General features: G+C 45.1%; 2 protein-coding genes across 2 annotated transcripts in view; both read right to left on the minus strand.

The window, feature by feature from the left end:
* Positions 1–8,353, minus strand: part of LOC126069415 (zinc finger protein 345-like) — a 208,786-nt gene extending 200,433 nt beyond the window's left edge. The window contains exon 1 of the mRNA XM_049872786.1: positions 8,244–8,353. The gene's annotated coding sequence lies outside the window, so the exon portion shown is untranslated. The remainder of the gene's footprint in view (positions 1–8,243) is intronic.
* LOC126068886 (zinc finger protein 420-like) overlaps positions 1–21,201 on the minus strand; it is a 32,806-nt gene extending 11,605 nt beyond the window's left edge. The window contains exons 1-5 of the mRNA XM_049871571.1: positions 21,131–21,201; positions 20,982–21,017; positions 20,724–20,885; positions 8,360–8,474; positions 465–591 (exon numbers count right to left, since the gene is read on the minus strand). Of these exons, the coding sequence (XP_049727528.1) occupies positions 465–591; positions 8,360–8,474; positions 20,724–20,885; positions 20,982–21,017; positions 21,131–21,201 (511 nt within the window). The remainder of the gene's footprint in view (positions 1–464; positions 592–8,359; positions 8,475–20,723; positions 20,886–20,981; positions 21,018–21,130) is intronic.
* Positions 21,202–22,103: the final 902 nt, after the last annotated feature.

Raw genomic sequence — 22,103 nt, forward strand, 5'->3', positions numbered from 1 at the left:
GAAACCTGGGGGAGTGTGCTGTCACATTATAGGGATTGCAAGTAGTGTCACATAACAATGTGTGTATAAATTTTTGTGTGAGAAATTAACTTGAGCTGTAAAATTTCACCTAAAGCACAAAAAAAAAAACAAACTTGTAATCAACACAGTAAAACTCTCTACAAGGTCCCAAACCACATATCTCTCAATGTCCCAAGTGACCCTGAAGTCAATGCTTACACTTACAACACTTAGAGAGCCTCAGAGCATTTAGTCACAAGGGAAATGAAAGTTCACTTCAACACACAGAGCTTTATGTTCATGGGAAAGCCAGGATATGTGAGCTCCACAGACCGAGGGACCACGCCTGCTTCATTTAACAATTTATTCACATTCCTCAGCCCAAGGAGTAGAGCAAAGTCGATGAGTAAAATGTTTTTGTTCACTAAAGGAATAAAGTTAGATAAAAACGATGCCATTCTTACCGATTGAAGCCAGGTTTTTGCAGGTTTCCATCATCACATCTCTGTAGAGTTTCCTCTGGGCAAGATCCAGCAAAGCCCACTCTTCCTGGCTAAAGACCACAGCCACATCCTCAGCGATCACTGGATCCTAAAACATCGCACACATCCTGAATCAGCAAGGTGCCATGTACTCCATTGTGTACAAGGACAAAGGGTGAAGCTGACAGTCCTGGGGAGCTGAGAATTCTTAGGGATTTGAAACAAGGTTTTATGTCCTACCAAGGTCTACTCTAGGTTATAGCCACCTGCCTCATCCCATCCCCAGCTACATTCACTTCCTCACTGATTGTATCCTGTCTCACAGACTTCCAACACACTGAAATAATCTCTCCACAGTTTGACTACGACCAATTGCAGTCTTATTCCTTCCTCTTTATACTCTAGAACAGTTAGCAAACAGCAGAAATTAGGGAAACACTCTCATTCAGGCCATCACTTCCTTTTGAACAAACAAGTACGCCTTCTTCCCTAAGATCCACCAGAACACACAACAAAACATAAAGCACAGGGTGAAGGCAGGGTGAAGTGTCAGTAACTGGGAAACACTACAGATTAGAATTAAACTAGAAACCAATAAAAGAAAGATAGCTGGGAAATCCCAACATACATAGAGATTAAACAACACATGTCTAAATAACATATGGGACACAGAAGTCCGAAGAGAAATTACAAAATAGTTTAAACTAAGTGAAAATAAAAACAGAACTTACCAAAATTTCTTGGATGCAGAGAAAGCCATGCTGAGACGGAAATTTATAACACTGAAGGCACATAATAGAAAAGAAGACAGATCTAATATCAATCAATAACCTAGGATTTTGTCTTAGGAAACAAGAAAAAGAAGAACCAGTTAAATTCAAAGTAAGGAGAAGGACAGAAATAATACAAATCAGAGAATAAGTCAATAAAATCGAAAAGAGGAACTTGACAGACAAAAGTTACCAAAACAAAAACCTGGTTCTTTGCAGCGGGGGAGGGGGGGCGGTCAACAAAATTGGTAACAGATAAGATACTAACAACTAATATCAGGAATGAAAGAGGGGCCATCAGCACTGATTCCGCAGACGTTAAAAAGATAATAAGGACTATTACGAATAACTCTATGCCCACAAACTTGATAACTTAGGTGAAATTGATCAATTCCTTGTAAGTACACAAGGTTGCATGTAAGATGTTTCCCTCGAAAACTGGAGGATGGAGTTATGGATTGCATTGTGTCCGTCCCAGAAAACATGTGTTATAAAGCCTAACCCTATCCCTGTGGTTATTATTCCTTTTGGGCATAGGTTTGGGGTAGTATTAATGGAGGATGTGTCTTCTCTCAGTCTCTATTGAGACATTAAAGGAGATTAAGCAAGCAGCAAGAAAACAGATGGGCGAAGACAGATGCCATGACACATGAAGGTCACCAAGGAGCCTAGGAGGAAGAAGCTGAAAAGGAAAAAGACTTTCCCCTAAAGCAGAAACACTACTGAGAAATTAAAATAATTTAACGGCCCATGGAAAAGGTTTCCTACTGTGAATTCAAACTAATTGAACTATACAGTATTATTCTATTACATTATACAATCGGGATGTATTGATAATTACTGGTGATTGGAATGCGCAAGTTGGAAACAAAGAAGAAGGCTCGGTAGTTGGAAAATATGGCCTTGGTGATAGAAACAATGCCAGAGAGCGCGTGACTGAGTTTTGCAAGACCAACGACTTATTCATTGCAAATACCTTCTTTCACCAACATAAACGGTGACTGTACACATGGACTACAAATTCACCACATCTGTGGAAGGAGACGATGGAAAAGCTCAATATCATCCGTCAGAACAAGGCCAGGGACTGACTGTGAAAAGACCATCAATTGTTCATACTCAAGTTCAAGTTGAAGCAGAAGATTAAAACAAGTCTGCAAGAGTCAAAATATGACCTTAAAAATATCCCACCTGAAATGGATTAGATTTGACACACTGAATATTACCGACTGAAGACCAGGCTTCTTGTGGGATGACATCAAAGACATCACACATAAGAAAGCAAAAGGTCATTAAAAGGACAGGAAAGAAAGATCAAAATGGATGTCAGAAGAGACTTTGAAACTTGCTCTTGAATGTAGAGCAGCTAAAGCAAACGGAAGAAATGACAACATAATATAGCTAAACAGAAGCTTTGAAAGGGCAGCTTGAGAAGACAAAGTAAAGTAATATAATGAAATGTTCAAAGTTAGAAAACCAAAAGGGAAAAACACCCTTGGCATATCTCAAGCTGAAAGAACTCAATTAAAATTCCAAGTCTCAAGGTGCAATTCTGAAGGAGATGGAAAGAATCAGAGAGTCACTGCAACAAAACTGGTCGACGTTCAGCCATTTCAGGAGGTAGTATATGATTAAGAACCAATGGTACTGAAGAAAGAAGTCCAACCGACAATGAAACCATCAGCGAAAAACAAGGCTCCAGGAACAGATAGAATACCAACCGAGATGGTTCAACAAACAGATGCAGCTCTGGAAGCACTCACTCGTCTATGCCAAGAAATTTGGAAGACAGCTACCTGGACATCCAACTCGAAGATGCCCATTCTAAAAAAAGGTGATGCAACAGAATGCAGAAATTATCGAACAATATCATTAATATCACACACAAGTAAAATTTTACTGAAGATCATTCAAAAACGCTCGCAGCAGTACATCGACAGGGAACTGCCAGAAATCCAAGCTGGATTCAGGAGAGGACATGAAATGAGGGATATCATAGCTGCCGTCACTTGGGTCCTGGCTGAAAGCAGAGAATACCAGAAAGATGTTTACCTGTGTTTTATTGACTACGCAAAGGCATTTGACTGTGTGGATCATAACAAATTACAGGTAATTGTAAAGAATGGGAATTCCAGAACGCTTAATTGTGCTCATGAAAAACCTGTACACAGAGCAACGGGCAGTTGTCCGGACAGAATAAGGGGATACTACGTGGTATAAAATTAAAAAATGTGTATGTTGGGGATTACAACTTATGTCACAAAATAATGCGTAAAAATTTTTCTATGAGAAATTAACTTGAGCTATAAACTTGCACCTAAAGCACAATTAAAAAAAGAAAAACAAACAAAAAAAGGATGATTTTCAGGGTTGTGTTCTTTCACCACACCTACTCAGTCTGTATGCTGAGCAAATAATATGAGAAGCTGGGCTATATGAAGAAGAACGGGGCATCAGGATTGGAGGAAGACTCATTAACAACCTGCGATACGCACAGGACACAACCTTGCTTGCTGGAAGTGAAAAGGACTTGAAGCACTTACTGATGAAGATCAAAGACCACAGCCTTCAGTATGGATTACACCTCAACATAAAGAAAACAGAAATCCTCACAACTGGACCAATGAGCAACATCATGATAAACAGAGAAAAGACTGAAGTTGTCAAAGATTTCATTTTACTTGGATCTACAATAAACACCTGAGGAAGCAGCAGCCAAGAAATCAAAAGACGCATCGCATTGGGCAAATTTGCTGCAAAAGACCTCTTTAAAGTGTTGAAGAGCAAAGATGTTACCTTGAAGACTAAGGTGCGCCTGACCCAAGCCATGGTATTTTCAATCACCTCACAGTCATGTGAAAGCTGGACAATGAACAAGGAAGACCGAAGAAAAACTGACACCTTTAAATTATGGTATTGGCAAAGAATATTGAATACACCATGGACTGCCAGAAGAACGAACAAATCTGCCTCGGAAGAAGTACAGCCAGAATGCTCCTTAGAAGTGAGAATGCCGAGACTTCATCTCGCGTACTTTGGTCATATTATCTGAAGGGACTGGTCCCTGGAGAAGGACATCATACTTGGTAAGGCAGGAGATCACCTAAAAAGAGGAAGGCTGTCAATGAGATGGACTGACGCTGTAGCTCAAACACAGCAACGATTCTGAGGATGGTACAGGACTGGGCAGAGTTCCATTCTGTCGTACGAAGGGTCTCTATGAGTCGTAATCGACTCACCGGCACTAAACAGCAACAATTCAAGACTACAGGGAACAGTAAAACATTACAGGCAGTAAATACCAGCTCTAGGCAGAGGTAGAAGGATGAGGACCAAGACTGCAGAGTCATGCTTTCCACACACCTGAAAGTCTTGAGGTAAAAAAAATTCCCAAATGGGGGAAAAACAGGTCTGTGGAGCGCACACAGGATCCAGCTGGATGCACTGTTCCAAGTTTTGTAACTTTGTTGACATCAGGAGAGCACTACCATGACCCAGGACCCCATGAACAGTCAGGGCCTTCCCCTACAAACTCTCTACCCCCTTTTCTATCCCATAACACAGTGTGAGAGGGGGAGCTGTAGTTTTACAACTGCAGAGAAAATGCTCCAGTGCCTGCGGGGAGTCAAGAACACTGGTCAGAGAGACCGGACAAAGATGGCTCTGGAGGGTGGGGCTCAGCCTCCACAGCCAGAGATGCTCCATCTTCAGGCTCTGGTCAGGAGACTCTGTCATTCAACACAGAGCACCAAGGCCCAGGGTGGAGATGTTAATGCCCCAGGGTGCCAGCTCTGAGAGTCACATTAGGAAGGTGACCCCAGACATCTAAATCCTAAAAAGCCACATGTGTATAGGGGAAGGGCCCAGTGACAGTGGAGCAGGGCCTCAGGGTGCCTCCTAGGCCTCAGTCCCTTGGCCTCCTCTGCCACCTTTTTTCTTCACTGATGAACCACAGTCCCGCAGCACACAGCTGCTTCCCCAACAATTCTGATCCAGCCTCACCCACTTATGGTAAGGATAACCCAATCCTCCATAGAACTCACCATTTCTTTCTCCACCTTCTGGAAGTCTAAGGGAATGTTGTCTCTGATCCCAAAAAGGCACTTCTGAAAGAGGGACAGGAGTAAAAGCAGAGCACTGGGAAGATTGGAGGCAGATGAACAATGTCTGGTCCACACACCAGCCAGAGCAGTTGAAATCCTTCCCTGTGACTGACAGATGTGCAAGATGGTCGCCCTAGGTCCCCAGATGCCTGGACTGGACTAGTTCTCCCTGTACCACACCTGAGACCTGAAATGGAAGAAGGATAGGGAGGAAATAGTGTTGAGGAAACAGGGAGTGACAGGCCTTTGGCCTCCTCCCAGGCTCAGGGCAATGCTCCACCCTGAGGGCCTTTACACTGAAGGCAGAACAGGCTCCAGCCCCAGAGCACACACCTGCATTCTTCATGCAGCTCCATGGGCCTCTCCTTTCTGCAACAAGATCACACATGGAGGAATTTACCTCTCCCAGAGCATGAGGAGCAACCAGGCCTGACCAGGCTGCAAAAGTTGAACCTCATTTCCTCCAGGGAGTCAGGGAGTCCAGTGCTGAAGTTGTGGGTTCACCTTTATAACTCTGTTCCTTATAGATCAACCCATTCACTGTTATTTGATATTAATATGGGTAAATTATCAGGAAGAACGTATTTTTCAAGCTTTATCAAGGAACTCATCAAGGCTCATTAATTTTGTTTTTAATTATGTGCACTTAAAACCCTTCTATTATGCTTTTTTTTTTTTTCATATCATTTATAGCACTGTAATATATGATGGGTACTTTTCCTGTTGCTTTTGTAATTAGCATTTCTTTCTCCCCCCTGAGGTTTTTTTGTTTGTTTGTTTGTTTCATCCTTTAATTCTTCTGAAGCTTCAAGCTAAAGGAAAGGAAGAACACAGTTCTGGCAGGGATTAGGCCTTTAGCAAATGTAAATTGATACTGTGGTGTTATCTCGGGGGTAATTCTTAGACTCTGAACTCGGAAAATTTAGTAGCTTAGAATGAAGGTTTGTATTTCATACGAGTTCACTACATTACCAGTCATGTCTCCAAGGGGAACTCCAATCCAAAAAGGGGTTATTTTTAGGATACCTATCTCAAGGGAGGAAACCCTGGTGGCTTAGTGGTTGAGTGCTGCGGCTGCTAATCAAAAGGTCAGCAATTTGAATCCACCAGGGGCTCCTTGGAAACTCTATGGGGCAGTTCTACTCTGTCGTATAGGGTCGCTATGAGTTGGAATCAACTTGATGGCAATGGGTTATCTCTGGGGAAGGAAAGGGAACAATAAAAGGCACCACATTTTTCTAACGATGCTGAGATTACAAGTAGTGTTTAATGATCGTTTTTACTCTCTGCGCTTTTGAACTTCTTGACACAAGCAATATTTTTACAATTTTAAAAAATAAGCACATTTATTTTCTCCACACACTAGTTTTCAACAGTGGGTTCTTACATATGATGCCAAAAGCACGAGCAATAAAACATAAAACAGATAAAAATTTGGGGCCTCAAAGGAGCTCGTCAACAAAGTGAAGACACGACCTACACAATGGAAGAAAATGCAGTGAAACCTGTCAGAGCCGGAACTCGACGGGACTGCCTTGTTCTTCTCGGTCTCCCAAGTTTTCCAGCTTTGACACGGTGCAGTCTTACCACTTTTCTATCACTCATTTTAGTGGAAAATATTTGCGTTTTCCTTCTCTGACAGGTCTCCAGCTTAGACAGGTGGGGGCTTTCCCAGGTTTCCTTATACTTGGGAATGATGTATGTCGTAAGGGTTTAGTATCCAGGAGATATAAAGAACTCCTACCACTCAACAACATACCAACCATTTTAAAAATGAGCAAAAAACTTAGTTATTTCATCAAAGATGATACACAAACGGGCAATGAAGACATGAAAAGATGCTCGATACCATCAGTCATCAGGGAACCACAGGAGATACCGTCTCATCAGAAAAACAGAAGAGTTGTAGAGAACATGGAGAAACTGCTCATGGGACTGCAGAATGGTGCAGCCTCAGTGGAAAAGACCAGCAGTTTTTCAAAATGTTAAACATAAAGTTACCATGTGACCCAGAAACGTCCACTTCTAGGGATGCTGGTGGTCAAAAGGGTTAAGCACTCGGCTGCTAACCGAATGGCTGGCTGTCAGAACCCACGGGGCGGCTTTGCGAGAGAAAGACCTGGACATCTGCTTCCCTAAAGATTACAACCGAGAAAACCCTATGGTTAGAGTTCTACTGTCGCTGTGAGTCTAAAACACCTGGATGGCCCCTAAAAACAACAACAGGTATATCCCCCAAAGGCTTGAGAGCAGGGATGCAAACAGGTCTTTCGACACCAACGTTCATGGCAGCACTATTCGTAACAGCCAGAAAGTAGGAAGATGTCCAACAGCAGACGCACGCACAAAGTAAACGTACGATCGTTCAGTCGTAACGAGAAACACTTTTCATAAACGTTGGGGCGTGAAAGCTGACAACACCGTGGTAAGTGAAAGGAGTCTGACACAGAAGGAGAAATGTCCTAGGATCCCACTGACACGAAATATCCAGAGAACGCCTATGTGTGAGACCACACTGCCACGTACTAGATATTTGTCTACAGGAGACTATTGAATTTCTCCAAGATTATTAGACTTTTGTAAAACGCTACAAACTGTCCCTCCCTGGCACTGGTGTTTGAAGGCTCAAAGGAGGTGCCTTAGACAAAGTCCTCGACCCCGTGCCCAGCCCTCCGGAAACAGCTCAGTAAACGTTAAATACACACACCGGCCGGCGGTGACTGAGAGCTGAGGAGCAGCTCGAGGTGACCACGCACCTGTGTCTCCACACCACGTGGGGACGCGCCATTCAGACGGCAGGAGCGACCCCAGCGCCCGGGAGGCCCCGGACCCTGCATGTCTCCCCGCTCCCGGAGCAGCACAGGTCTGCGCGGCTCCCACCACCTCACCTGTCCACGCACCGACACACACAGGGAGCGACCCCGGCGCCCGGGAGGCCCGGGACCCTGCATGTCTCCCTGAGCACCACAGGTCTGAGCGGCTCCAACGGCTCCCACCACCTCACCTGTCCATGCACCAAGAGACGCAGGTCCCACCTCCGCGGCCTCCAGGAAGCAGCCGCTGCCACACCGACCTCACACCGGAGCGGGACGGACACCGACCAAGGAGGCACACTTCCGCTTCCGGTAAGCAGGAAAAGGCTTCCGTGCGGGAATACAGAGCGCTCCAACTCGGGTCCGTGGGCTTCAGTGGTTCCCCCTTGTGATTGGAATCTGCCCACGGCTGTCCTAATTTCCTTTATACAGAAAAGCCTGAGTTTTAAATGCGTATAGGAGCTGAACGCGGATTTTAGTAACCAGAGATACCCTTGGGGAGCACAAAATATTGGAGTTTGCAAATTTTCCCATTGGAAAAAAATGTTCCCATATTCTGTAGAGAATTAAATCCATTGCTCGTCATAAATATTTTCCCATCTTTAGAATTGGTGGAATCTTTAGTTTGGCTTCTGGTTCACGGTTTGTCGTCTCTTGTACGTCAGGTATCTTTCCCTAGGAGCAGGGCACAGACTATGCACATCCAAGAGAATGGGGTAAAACAGATGCCAAGACAGGTGGAAATCTCCAAGGAAACAGGAAGCAGAAGCTGGAGAAAGAAGGACTTTCCTCTATAGCCAGGGACCTGAACCCAAACTTCCAGTCTCCTAAACTGTGAGAAAACAAATTTCTGTTTGTTAAAGCCACCCCCTTGTGGTGTTTCTGTGGTTACATCAGCTCTAGATAACAAAGACAGGACTCATTAATATAACAAAGAAAACCCTGTTCCACAGAAGATCACACCCATGGGTAAAGGGGTTAGGATTCCAACACGCATTTTGGGGGCACGACTCCATCTATAACAGACCCCACAGAGCAGAGCTGGGCTGCGCCCACCACGCCCTTCCAGAACGCAGAACCTCAGTGATGAACAAGGTGGCCGCAGTAACAGCTCTTCTTGAACCTTTCTCTCTCTGAGGCACGCCACGCACCCAAGCAATGGTTGCCTTACCTTTTATAACTGCTTACCCAATCCCCAGGGGCTTTGAAACATGAGTCTTAACACTCTCCGTATGAGGCATCCTTTCCAAAAATGGAAGCAATAAAATAAGGACTTACGTATCCCTGAAATTCCCTAGGCAAACCATAGCCACCAAACACCTGTCCAAAACCAAAACCAAACCCATTGCCATCGAGTCGATTCTGACTCATAGCGACCCCATAGGACAAAATAAAATTGCCCCATAGGGTTTCCAAAGAGGTCTGGTTGATTCAAACTGCTGACAAACACCTATACCCAGGTCCGTCGAGTCAATTCCAACTCATAGCGACCCTATAGGACAGAGACAGAGTAGAACTGCCCCATAGAGTTTCCAAGGAGTGCCTGCCAGATTCAAACTGCCAACCCTTTGGTTAGCAGCCGTAGCACTTAACCACTACACCACCAGTGTTTCTGACAAGCACCTGTAGACACCAAAAAGGTGTGCGTTTTTCTAAAACCTCTTGCTGCCATTTTTTGCATTGTTTTTGAAATATTTGCTTCCTGCATCTCCGGGGATTAGCAGTGATAATGTATAGATCCCTGTATTTATTTTTCAATATCATTACCTGTGTTCTTTCTTATAAAGCTCTCTTCAGACGAGAAAGGAAGCAAACATTGACCAGAAAGCATTGCGGAACTCTTGCTTATTAACCAAAAAACCAAATCCGGTGCCATCGAGCTGATTCCGATTCATAGCGACCCTATAGAACAAAGTAGAACTGCCCCATAGAGCACCTGGTGGATTCGAACTGCCAACCCTTTGGTTAGCAGATGCAGCACCTAACCACTACGCCACCATTCTTGCTCATTAAACATATCAAAATCCATTGCTATTGAGTTGATTTTGCCTCAATAGCACAGAGTAGAACTTCCCCATAGGGTTTCCAAGGCTGTAATCTCTATGGAAGCAGACTGCCACATCTTTCTCCTGCAGAGTGGCTGGTTGGTTCCAACTGCAGCCCTTTTGGTTAGCAGCTGAGTGCTTAACTACTCTTCCACCAGAGTGCCTTCATTAAAAACACCAAACCAAAACCAAACCTGTTGCCGGCTAGTTGATTCTGACTCCTAGCAACCCTACAGGACAGAGTAGAACTGTCCCATAGGGTTTCCAAGGAGCACCTGGTGGATTCGAACTCCCCATGTTTTGGTTAGTAGCCATAGCTCTTAACCATTATGCCATCAGGGTTTCCAGTACATACATATGAAACAATATTGACTACCATTGACCTAAAAAAAAACCAAACTCGTTGCAGTCACGTCGACTCCAACTCATAGCGACCCTATAGGACAGAGTAGAACTGCCCCATAGGGTTTCCAAGGAGCGGCGGGTGGATTCAAACCGCTGACCTTTTGGTTAACAGCCATAGCACTTAATCATTATGTCGATAGGACTCCTTCATTAAACATACACTCCCTCCAAATCCTAGCAGGGCTAGAACCTACAATGAATGTGCTCGCGGACCCTGGGAGTTGTCTAAAATAAGCCTGTGAATGGTTGAAGCCACTTAGTTAAGTTTTCTTTTATATGCAGGTGAATCTCCTTGTCTTGGCTGCTAGGGGTGGAGTAACAAAACAGTACAACATGGATGACTTTAAAGAAATTTATTGTCTCGAGGTTCAGGAGACCAGAAGTCCAAATTCAGGGCAATGTCAGGGCCGTGCTCCCTCTATCCACTTTAAAGGAAGATCCTGTCTTATCTCTTCCAGCTTCTGGGGGGCCCTGGTGTTCCTTGACTTATAGAGGTTTCTTCACATGGCCATCTTCCCTCCATGTGTCTGAGTCTCTTCTCTTTTATGAGGCCACCGCTCATACTGGATCCATACCAGGAGCCCTGGTGGCACAGTGGTTAAGAACTCGGCTGCTAACCAAAAGGTCAGCAGTTTGAATCCACCAGCCGCTCCTTGGAAACCCTATCGGGCAGTTCTACTCTGTCGTATAGGGTCGCTATGAGTTGGAATTGACTCGACAGCAACAGGTCATGGGTTTCACTCATATTGGATTCATACCAGTTGCAGTTGAGTTGACCCCAACTCATCACCCTAAATATCAGCCATTGAAAAACCTGTGGAGCAGAGATCTACTCAATGGACAGCAGTACGTTTGGTTTGGAATTTGGAATATATTGCAGAAAAAAAGAATTTCTTTCAGTCACTACCAGGAAGAAAACTTTTACATTAGCATAAAGCCTTGTTCTTATTAAATATTTATTAGTACAATGTTCTGATGTACAAATACAGGCCCACCCAGAGGGCAAATATTTATAGGTTAGAGTATTTTGTCTTCATATTATTTAATATTTAGTCCTATCATTTGATTTAATATTTTATGTGAAGCTTTTAAGATTCCATGTAATTTTGACCTATCGCCTCTGAATTATTTAAAGTGCCATAAAGCTGAGTGTGTCTCAAGTGGCCATTTCTCTGAATTCTTTCTGAGAGACTCCTTTTTTCAGTCTTCAGAAGGAAAGAGTTTATTTGGTTCCGTATTAGTTATCTAAGCCTGTTGCTGTCGAGTTGATTCCGACTCGTAGTGACCCTAAAGGACGGGGTAGAACTGCCCCATAGGGTTTCCAAGGAGCAGCTTGGATTCGAACTGCCAAGCTTTTGGTTAGCAGCCAAGCTCTTAACCACTTCGCTATCAGGGCTCCGGCCTCTGTCCTAGCTCCTTGATATTCCTGGGCTTGTGGCCACATCACTCCAAAATCTGCCTCTGTCTTTACGTGGCCATCTCTCCTCTGTGTCTACCTCTCTGGCCGCCCCCCCCCCCGCCCTTTTAGAAGAACACCACTCAGAGGGGATTAAGGCCCACCCTACTCCAGTATGACCTCATATGAACTGATAACAACTTCAAAGACCCTATTTCCAAACGAGGTCACATTCACAGGTCTTGGGGAATAGAACTTAAGCATATCTTTTGGGGGGACATGAATCAATTCATTGTTGTTGTTATTTGCTATCAAGTCATTTTTGACACACGCCAACCCTATATGACAGAGTAGAACTTCCCCCATAGAGTTTTCTTGGCTGTCATCTTTACGGGAGCAGATCCCCAAGTCTTGCTCCGTCAAAGGCACTGGTGAGTTTCAACTGCCGACCTTGCAGTTAGCAGCCTAACCCCTAACCATTGTGCTACCACAGCTCCTTAAATCAACCTATATCAGCTATCATTTTATATTATTTGACACAAAGTTATATTTAAATCTCAGAACAATTAATTATTCAATCTGAATACGCTGAGTATACTAAACCATTTGTGCCACCGAGGGAATCCTTGAATTTCAAGGTTCTTGATAAGAAAGGACACTTCTTCCATCAGCCCTGGGCTTTAGAGAATTTCTTACCCATACAGGGAGCCCTGGTGCCACAGTGGTTAAGAGCTCAACTGCTAACCAAAAGGTGGGCAGTTCAAAACCACCAGGTGCTCCTTGGAAACCCTACGGGGCAGTTCTACTCTGTCTGTAGGGTCGCTATGAGTCAGGATAGACTCCACGCAATGGGTTTGGTTTGGTTTTTGAGGCAGATCCTGAAGACCAGTGGGAACCACTGACCCCCAGGCTTCCGAGTTAGAGAGCTCTGAGTTCCCACACAGAAGCCCTGCCCAGCGCACCGAGTGTCCCCAAAACTGGAAGCAGAAGTGCTCATCCTTGAGGCACCTTCCCCACAACCGCACTCTTCACATTCATGGCCCCATCTTCCAGAGCAGAATAATTAAAATAATCACTCATTCTTTTAGCTTGTAAGTCATCCTTGAAGCACATAAAGACTAAGACCTTATTTCTGTAAAACTTGTAGGTAATTCCTTTATAACTCAAGGGCCCTGGGTGTCACTAACAGTTGGTTCTGTTCTACTAACCTAAATGTTGGTGGTTTGAACCCAACCAGCGGTGCTGCAAAGAAAAGCCTGGGAATCTGCTTCCATAAATATTACAGCCATAAAGATTGCAGTTCCTTTAAAGAACTATCTGTATGGGACCTAGCGACCTTATAGGACAGAGTAGAACTAACTACCCCATAGGATTTCCAATGAGCACCTGGTGGATTTGAATTGCCAACCTCTTGGTTAACAGCCGAACTCTTAACCACTATGCCACCAGGGTTTCCAGACTGACAACAGCAACTGGAAAGATTAGATAGGAACCTTAGGAGCAGTGAGTTTATGTTAATGGGGGAGGAACAACTCAGAAAATGACAGGGAGAATGGCTGCACAACTCAAAGAATGTAGTCAATGTCACTTAATTGGACATATGGAAGTTGTTGAATTGGTGTATTTTCTGCTGCGTGTATTCTCAACAACAATAAATAATTTTAAAAAGACATATTACAGCCAAGAGAACCCCATGGGGCACAGCTTTGCTCTGGAATACGAGAGGTGGCCGTGAGTTGGAGTCATCTCAGTGGCAATGGGTTTGATTTGTTTTTGTTTTTGCTTTGTTAAAAATAATTTGATACAGCTTAAGTGATCTTGCAGCTTATAAATTCTTTTTAAGTCCTTCCCTTATTTTTATCTAACCTCTCGGGAGAGCTATCAGCTCAAATCTCAGAAAAACACCGAGTTTTCTATGCAATATGTATTGGAAAATATATGTAAATAATGCATTTGAAAATTCTTGGTCTTTGAGTATTTTGTACACGTTGCTGTGTGGAACACAATTAGAAAAGAAATAAAACCTTCCCCTAGAGCCAGCACCCTGAATTCAGACTTGTAGCCTCCTAAACTGTGAGAAAATAAAATTCCTGTTTCTTAAATCCATCCATTTGTGGTATTTCTGTTACAACACTATTGAGAAGCTAAGATAGTCTTGAAAATCCTATGGAGCATAGTTCTATTCTGCACACATGGGGTCGCTGTCATGGATTGAATTGTGTTCCCCAAAATATGTGTATCAATTGGCTAGGCCATAATTCCCAGTGTTGTGTGATTGTCCGCCATTTTGTCATCTGATGTGATGATCCTGTGTGTTGTAAACCCTACCTCTGTGATGTTAATGAGGTGGGATATGTGGTAGTTATGTTAATGAGGCAGAACTCAATCTACAAGATGGGATTGTGTCTTGAGCCAATCTCTTTTGAGATATAAAAGAGAGAAACAAGCAACGAGACTTGGGCACCTTATACCACCAAGAAAGCCTCATTAACAAAGCAAAGAAAACCCGTTCCCAAATGGGATTATAACCACAGGTATGGGGATTAGGATTAATCACAGACATTTTGGGGGACATGACTCAATCCATAAGACCACTCATTAGCTCTTTTCATTATAATATCACAGTGGTTTAAAAAACAAAAAACACAAGACCTCTAGCCCAGTGTTCTGAGGGTCCCCACCAAACCAAACACATTGTTGTCCTCATACTGACCCTACAGGACAAAGTAGAGCTGCTCCATGGGGTTTCCAAGGCCATAATGTTTATGGAAGCAGACTGTCCATCTTTCTCCCACGGAGCAGCTAGTGGGCTTGAACCACCAATCTTTCAGTTAGCAGCCGAGCACTCAACCACTGCGATGCCAGCTATAAACCATAAAACAAACCCTTTGCCATCAAGTTGATTCCAACTCATAATGACCCTACAGGGCAGAGTAGAACTGCCCCATCAGGTTTCCAAGGAGAGGCTGGTGGATTCGACCTGCTGACCTTTTGGTTAGCAGCCAAAATCTTAACCACTTTGCCATACGATTTAGGATTTACAACGCATATTTTTGAGGGACACAATTCAATCCATAACAAAGGCCGTGACCTTTTAGAAGCGGATTGCCAGGCCTTTCTTCCAAGGCACTTCTGGGTGGCTTGAAACTGCCAAGCTTTTGGCTAATAGTCAAGCATTTAACTATTTGTGCCAGCCAGGGAGTCCTATATGGAAGTTTGAGAACCACTATTTTCTGTGTTACTTTTTTGTAAGTAGGTTCATATCCTATTAGGTGTCTCGTGGTTGGAATCACAGGAATGTCCACACATAGCAGAAACCACAAAGCAGAAGCCACACTCAGATAATGACTCAGACGTCCTTGTGTCTGCTGAGATAAAATAAGACTTGTGGCCAAGGGGATACAAGTGGTTACGGAAGATAAATCACCTCATCTGTAACGCAGAGGGAACACGGATTGCCCTTCCAGCGTGAAACGTCATCTCACAAATGACATGTTTGCCTTGAGCCTTCTTGGGAGGAAGTGTTCGGTGGAAGGTTGATCAGGAACGGCTACTGTGGTGGGATGGTTAGTACCTGAACTTCATGGGCTAACCAGACGGCCTGCCAGCTGGTTAATCTCACGCCTACCTCTCATGGTGTGGGTATCACTCAGGGTTAGCCAGAAAGCAATAGTAGAAAGGAAGAAAGGAAGAAGGGAAGGAGGAAGGGAGAGACGAAGAAAGGGAGGGAAGAAAGAAGAAAAAAAAAAAAAAGAAATAGAAATATCTATTTACCTATCCGGAAACTCTGGTGGCGTAGTGGTTAAGTGCTACAGCTGCTAACCAAAGGGTCAGCAGTTGAAATCCTCCAGGCCAGGGTCGCTATGAGTCGGAATCGACTCCACGGCACTGGGTTTGTTTTTTTTATTTACCTATCCATCCATCTGCCTGTCTATCTACCTACCTACCAGCTGTCTGTCTGTCTGCCTATTTATCCATCTAAATGTTATGGATTGAGTTGTGTCCCCCCAATTCAGTAAATAAGCAAGGATGGCAAGATTTCGTCTCACATACTTTGGACATGTTATCAGGAGGGACTAGTCCCTGGACAAGGACATCATGCTTGGTAAAGTACAGGGTCAGTGAAAAAAAGGAAGACCCTCAACGGCACAGTGGCTACAACAATGGGCTCAAGCATAACAACGATTGTGAGGATGGCACAGAACTGGGCGGTGTTTCGTTCTGTTGTACATAGAGGGTTGCTATGAGTCAGAGCTGAGTCAACGGCACCTAACAACAAGGACAGCATATCTATAAAAAAAAAAAATCTATCCATAATTAGGGAAACCCTTGTGGTGCAGTGGTTAAGTTTGGCTGCTAACCAAAAGGTCAGCAGGTCGAATCCACCAGGCGCTCCTTGGAAACCCTATGGGACAGTTCTACTCTATCCTCTAGGGTCACTATAAGTTGGAATCGACTTGATGGTAACGGCTTTTTTATGGTATATATAATCATATATTCGACTGTGTGGATCATAACAAACCATGGATAACACTGCGAAGAATGGGAATTCCAAAACACTTAATTGTGCTCATGAGGAACCTTTACATGGATCAAGAGGCAGTTGTTCGGACAGAACAAGGGGATATTGATTGGTTTAAAGTCAGGAAAGGTGTGCGTCAGGGTTGTATTCTTTGGCCATACCTATTTAATCTGTATGCTGAACAAATAATCCGAGAAGCTGGACTATATGAAGAAGAACGGGGCATCAGGATTGGAGGAAGACTCATTAACAACCTGCGTTATGCAGATGACACAACCTTGCTTGCTGAAAGTGAAGAGGACTTGAAGCACTTACTAATGAAGATCAAAGACCACAGCCTTCAGTATGGATTGCACCTCAACATAAAGGAAACAAAAATCCTCACAACTGGACCCATAAGCAACATCATGATAAACGGAGAAAAGATTGAAGTTGTCAAAGATTTCATTTTACTTGGATCCACAATCAACAGCCATGGAAGCAGCAGTTGAGAAATCAAAAGACACATTGCATTGGGCAAATCTGCTGCAAAGGACCTCTTCAAAGTGTTGAAGAGCAAAGATGTCACCCTGAAAACTAAGGTGCGCCTGACCCAAGCCATGGTATTTTCAATCGCATCATATGCATGTGAAAGCTGGACAATGAATAAGGAAGACCAAAGAAGAGTTGACGCCTTTGAATTGTGGTGTTGGTGAAGAATATTGAATATACCATGGACTGCCAAAAGAACGAACAAATCTGTCTTGGAAGAAGTGCGGCCAGAATGCTCCTTAGAGGCAAGGTTGGCGAGACTGTGTCTTACGTACTTTAGGCATGTTGTCAGGAGGGATGAGTCCCTGGAGAAGGACATCATGCTTGGCAGAGTACAGGGTCAGCGGAAAAGAGGAAAACCCTCAACGAGGTGGATTGACACAGTGGCTGCAACAATGAGCTCAAGCATAACAACGATTGTAAGGATGGTGCAGGACCGGGCAGTGTTTTGTTCTGTTGTGCACAGGGTCACTATGAGTCGGAACCAACTCAATGGCACCTAACAACAACATAATCATATAGAGAGAGAGAAAGACATATTTATTATTTGTATTGTTATATATTTTATACATAAGTAATGTTTACATAAGCATATATATATAAATACATGTGTGTATATAAAATATTTTAAAATATATACATTTTTTAACACAATAGAATTTAATTTTACTTCCTTTGATTTTCAGAGGAGGAATCTGTGCCCTGAGCTACAACTTTGCCTTAAGCCTGTTAAAATTCTTAATGAATTTTAAAGAGTCCTGGAGACTCTCCCTCTGGGAAGTGTCTGCTTGTTCCCTTTCATTTCTGCATTAGTGAGTGCAGTTTTCCCATCAGCCTTCCAGGACAACGCCCTGTTCTGCTCATTATCAGAGGCCGACTTTCCAGCTCTGACTATTCCCCTTGAGCCACTAAAGTCGGCCTGGGAGCCGGGCTGGCCAGCGTGTTGGCTAAGGAGCTGAACTGAACGCTCACGTGAAATCTGAACCCACCCAGGCCCTCGGCAATTCCAGGAAGCACTACTTTTCCTTCTACTTGCCAACACTCTTCCGTTTTTCCTTTCTAATGAAGAAGATATTGAAGGATATCTTTAAAGAAAAAGTGGCTTTTGGATCCCAGTCCAGGCTCAGATTCTGCAGCAAAAAGAGTGTGCTAATGTACAAATGGAGAAACCTAAGACTCCTTTAGGAGTCCCTGGGTGGCGCCAATGGTTATCACGATCAGCTGCTGAGTGGACCCAGGGGTGCCTTGGAAGAAAGGCCTGGTGACCTACCTCTAAAGAATCAGCCCTTGAAAACTCTATGGGGCACAGTTCTACTCTGACACACCTGGGGATGCCATGAGTCAGAGTCAACGGCAAGTGATTTAGGAGTTCCCGGACGGTGCAAATGGTTAAGGATCGACTACGAACTGAAAGGTTGAAAGTTTGAGTCCACCCGCAGATGCCTCAGAACAAAGGACTGGTGATCAACCAGCCATTGAAAAGGGTGTGGAGGCCAGTTCTATTCTGACCCACATGGGGGCGCCGTGAGTTGGAGTCGACTCTGAGGCACCTAGAAAAGACTCCTTTAATGGAATCACACCTGAAAAACGCCTCCCTCCCTGTAAAACAAACAATAACACACGTAAGGAACGTGCTCCTTAGCTCAATCAAGCATAGGAGGCCTAATGGGCAACTCCTGCCCAAAAGCAAAGAAGAGAAGGCAGGAAGGGACAGGAAACCTGGACAAATGGACACAGGGAACCCAGGGTGTAAAGGGAAAAAGGGAGAGTGCTGACACATTGTGGGGATTGCAACCAATGTCACAAACCAATTTGTGTATAAATTTCTGAATGAGAAACTAATTTGCCCTGTAAACTTTCACCTAAAACACAATTTAAAAATTTATATATACACACACACATACATATCCAAGACCAAACGGGCAACTCCTGTACAAAAGGAACAGCAGCTGGATGAAGGGCACAGGGAACCCAGGGTGGAAAAGGGATTGCAGCCAATATCACAAAGCAACGTGTGCATACATTTTTGAACGAGAAATTAACTTGACCTGTAAACTTCTATCTAAAGCAAAATAAAATTAAAAAAAAAATAGTGAACATCAGGACTGAACAGATACAAAAGTGGGGTTAGCCAGGCACCATGTAAGGCACTCGCTTAGCCAGGCAACTCCTGTGCTCAGGACAAGAGGCTAGAGATGTGTGATAGCCCAGTAGCTACCATGAGATGTACTTTGGGTCAAGACGTCCCAGAAGGGACAATGGCCAGTCTCGTACCATGCCAGGAGCCATGCTGACACATCAGGTCCTGAACACAAGGCTCATTTGTGGGTCACGGGGAAAGGCACCAGACTATGTTACGGCCACCCGCTTCCACACATACACATGGGGAATCTGAGGCTGGAAGAGGTAAGGTGCTCCCCTGAGCTCGTGCACAAGCCGGGATGGTGACCCCGGCCCCTCCAGCTGCAGAAGTCTTCCTCTCTCTGCTTTGCCACATTGCTGTCTGGGGTAAGACCTCCTCTGGGAAGCACTGCTCTGTCTGTTATGCAGACCAGAGTCTGCGTCATCACCAAAAACCAAAACCAAGCCTGTCGCCATCCAGTCAATTCCAACTCATGGTGACCCACGTGTATCAGAGTAGAACTGTGCTCCACAGGGTTTTCTTTTCTTTCTTTTTTGGTTGTACTTTTAATGAAGGTTTACACACCAAACTAGTTTCTCATTAAACAGTTTTAACACATATTGTTTTGTGACATTGGTTGCCAACATGTCAACACTCTCCTGTTCTCGGCCTTGGGTTCCCTGTTAACAGCTTTCCTGTCCCCTCCTGCCTTCTCATCCTCACCCCTTGGCTGGTGTGCCCCTTTAGTCTTGTTTCGTTTTATGGGCCTGTCTAGCCTTTGGCTAAAGGGTGAACCTCAGGAGTGACTTCATTACTGAGCTAAAAGGGTGTCCGGGGGGCCGTACTCTTGGGGTTTCTCCAGCCTCTCTCAGACCAGCAAGTCTGGTCTTTTTTTAGTTTAATTTCGTGAGTTAGAATTTTGTTCTCCATTTTTCTCCAGCTCTGTCTGGGACCATCTATTGTGATCCCTGTCAGAGCAGTCAGTGGGGGTAGCTGGACGCCATCTAGTTGTGCTGGACTCACTCTGGTGGCGGCTGTGGTGGGTAGTTGTGGTCCATTAGTCTTTAATCTTTCCCTTGTGTCTTTGGTTTTCTTCATTCTCCCTTGCTCCAGACGGAGTGAGACCACTGCTCCATAGGGTTTTCAATTGCTCATTTTTTCTAAAGTAGATCACCAAGCCTTTCTTCTGAGGTGCCTCTGGGGGAACTGGAACCTCCAACCATTCAGTTAGCAGCTGAGAGTATTAATAACCCCCCCCCCCCAAAAAAACCCCGTTGCCGTGGAGTCGATTCTGGCTCACAGCGACCCTATGGAACAGAGTAGAATTGCCTCATATGGTTTCCAAGGAGCGGTTGGTGGATTTGAACTGCTGACCTTTCCGTTAGCAGTTGATCTCCTAACCACCGAGCTGCATCATCACAGGGAGGAGAACATCTCCCGCAAAGAGGGAACCTTGGAAGCATGTCTCTGTTCTCGGCAGCCAGGGAGAAATGCTGAGTGTGAGCTTATTAACAGAGGCCTCGTGCAGGCAGACTCGCTTGCCAGAGAGTGGGTATAGCTGTCCCCCACCCTGGCCTCACTCAGGTCCTTCAGGGCACAGGCAGCGCGGGACACACCACCAAAGGAGCTCGAGGCCCCCAGGGTGGGAGGAACCAGACGCGCAGCCGAGGTGGGGGGAACACAGACTGCATTAGGACTGCAGGGCGGGGGTGGCAGGGACTCACTGAGGGTGCCATGCAGCCACAGCGGAGCCAGGGGCACCATCTGCCCTTGGTCAAACCTGGGGCCTCACCAGCTGCCCACGAGTGCCAGCAGGTTCCAGGAGGTGCTGGAACACAGACAGACAGACCAGAGACAGTGTGGACCTCACATGGTCACCTGGACCCTGTCACTCTACTTCCTGGAAGGCACAGAGGCACCCCCTCAGAGCCCAGATGTCACTCCGGGAGCAGGAGGGGGGAAGTCATAAAGGCTGAGCGTTTTTCCTGAAGGGGCTGGGTCCAGTCTGACATTGTGGTAAAATTACCGGGTCGGACTAATTCTAGTTTTCTTGTGCAACCAGCATCACCCTCTGTCAATGCAATGTGCATACACCCTCCCACAGATACACACCCGCACAGATACACACCCCCAGATACACACCCACAAATACACACCCTCCACAGATAAACCCTCCACAGATACCCCCCCAGATACACACCCCCTCCCAGATACACACCCTCCCACAGATACACACCCCTGCACATACACACCCCCCACACATACACACCCAACACACATACACACACCCCACAGATACACACCCTCCACAGATATACCCCCCGCACAGATACACACCTCACAGATACACACACCCCACAGATACACACACCCCACAGATACACACACCCCACAGATACACACACCCCACAGATACACACCCTCCTACAGATACACACCCTCCCACAGATACACACCCCCACAGATACACACCCACAAATACACACCCTCCACGGATACCCCCACAGATACACACCCTCACAGATACCCCCCACACATACACATCCCCACAGATACACACCCCCCCAGATACACATACCTCCACAGATACACACACCCCACAGATACACCCCACAGACACACACCCCCACAGATATACACCCCCTTCAGATACACACCCTCCACAGATAAACACACCTCACAGATACACACCCCCCACAGATACACACTGCCCACAGATACACACCCCCACAGACACACACCCCCACAGACACACACCCCCAGATATACACACCCCACAGATATACACCCCACACACATACACACACCCCACAGACACACACACCCCACAGAAACACACACCCCACAGATACACACCCCCCACAGATACACACCCCCACAGATATACACCCCCAGATACACACACCCCACAGAT

This window comes from Elephas maximus, chromosome X (assembly GCF_024166365.1).
Source record: "Elephas maximus indicus isolate mEleMax1 chromosome X, mEleMax1 primary haplotype, whole genome shotgun sequence".
Lineage (NCBI taxonomy): Eukaryota > Metazoa > Chordata > Mammalia > Proboscidea > Elephantidae > Elephas > Elephas maximus.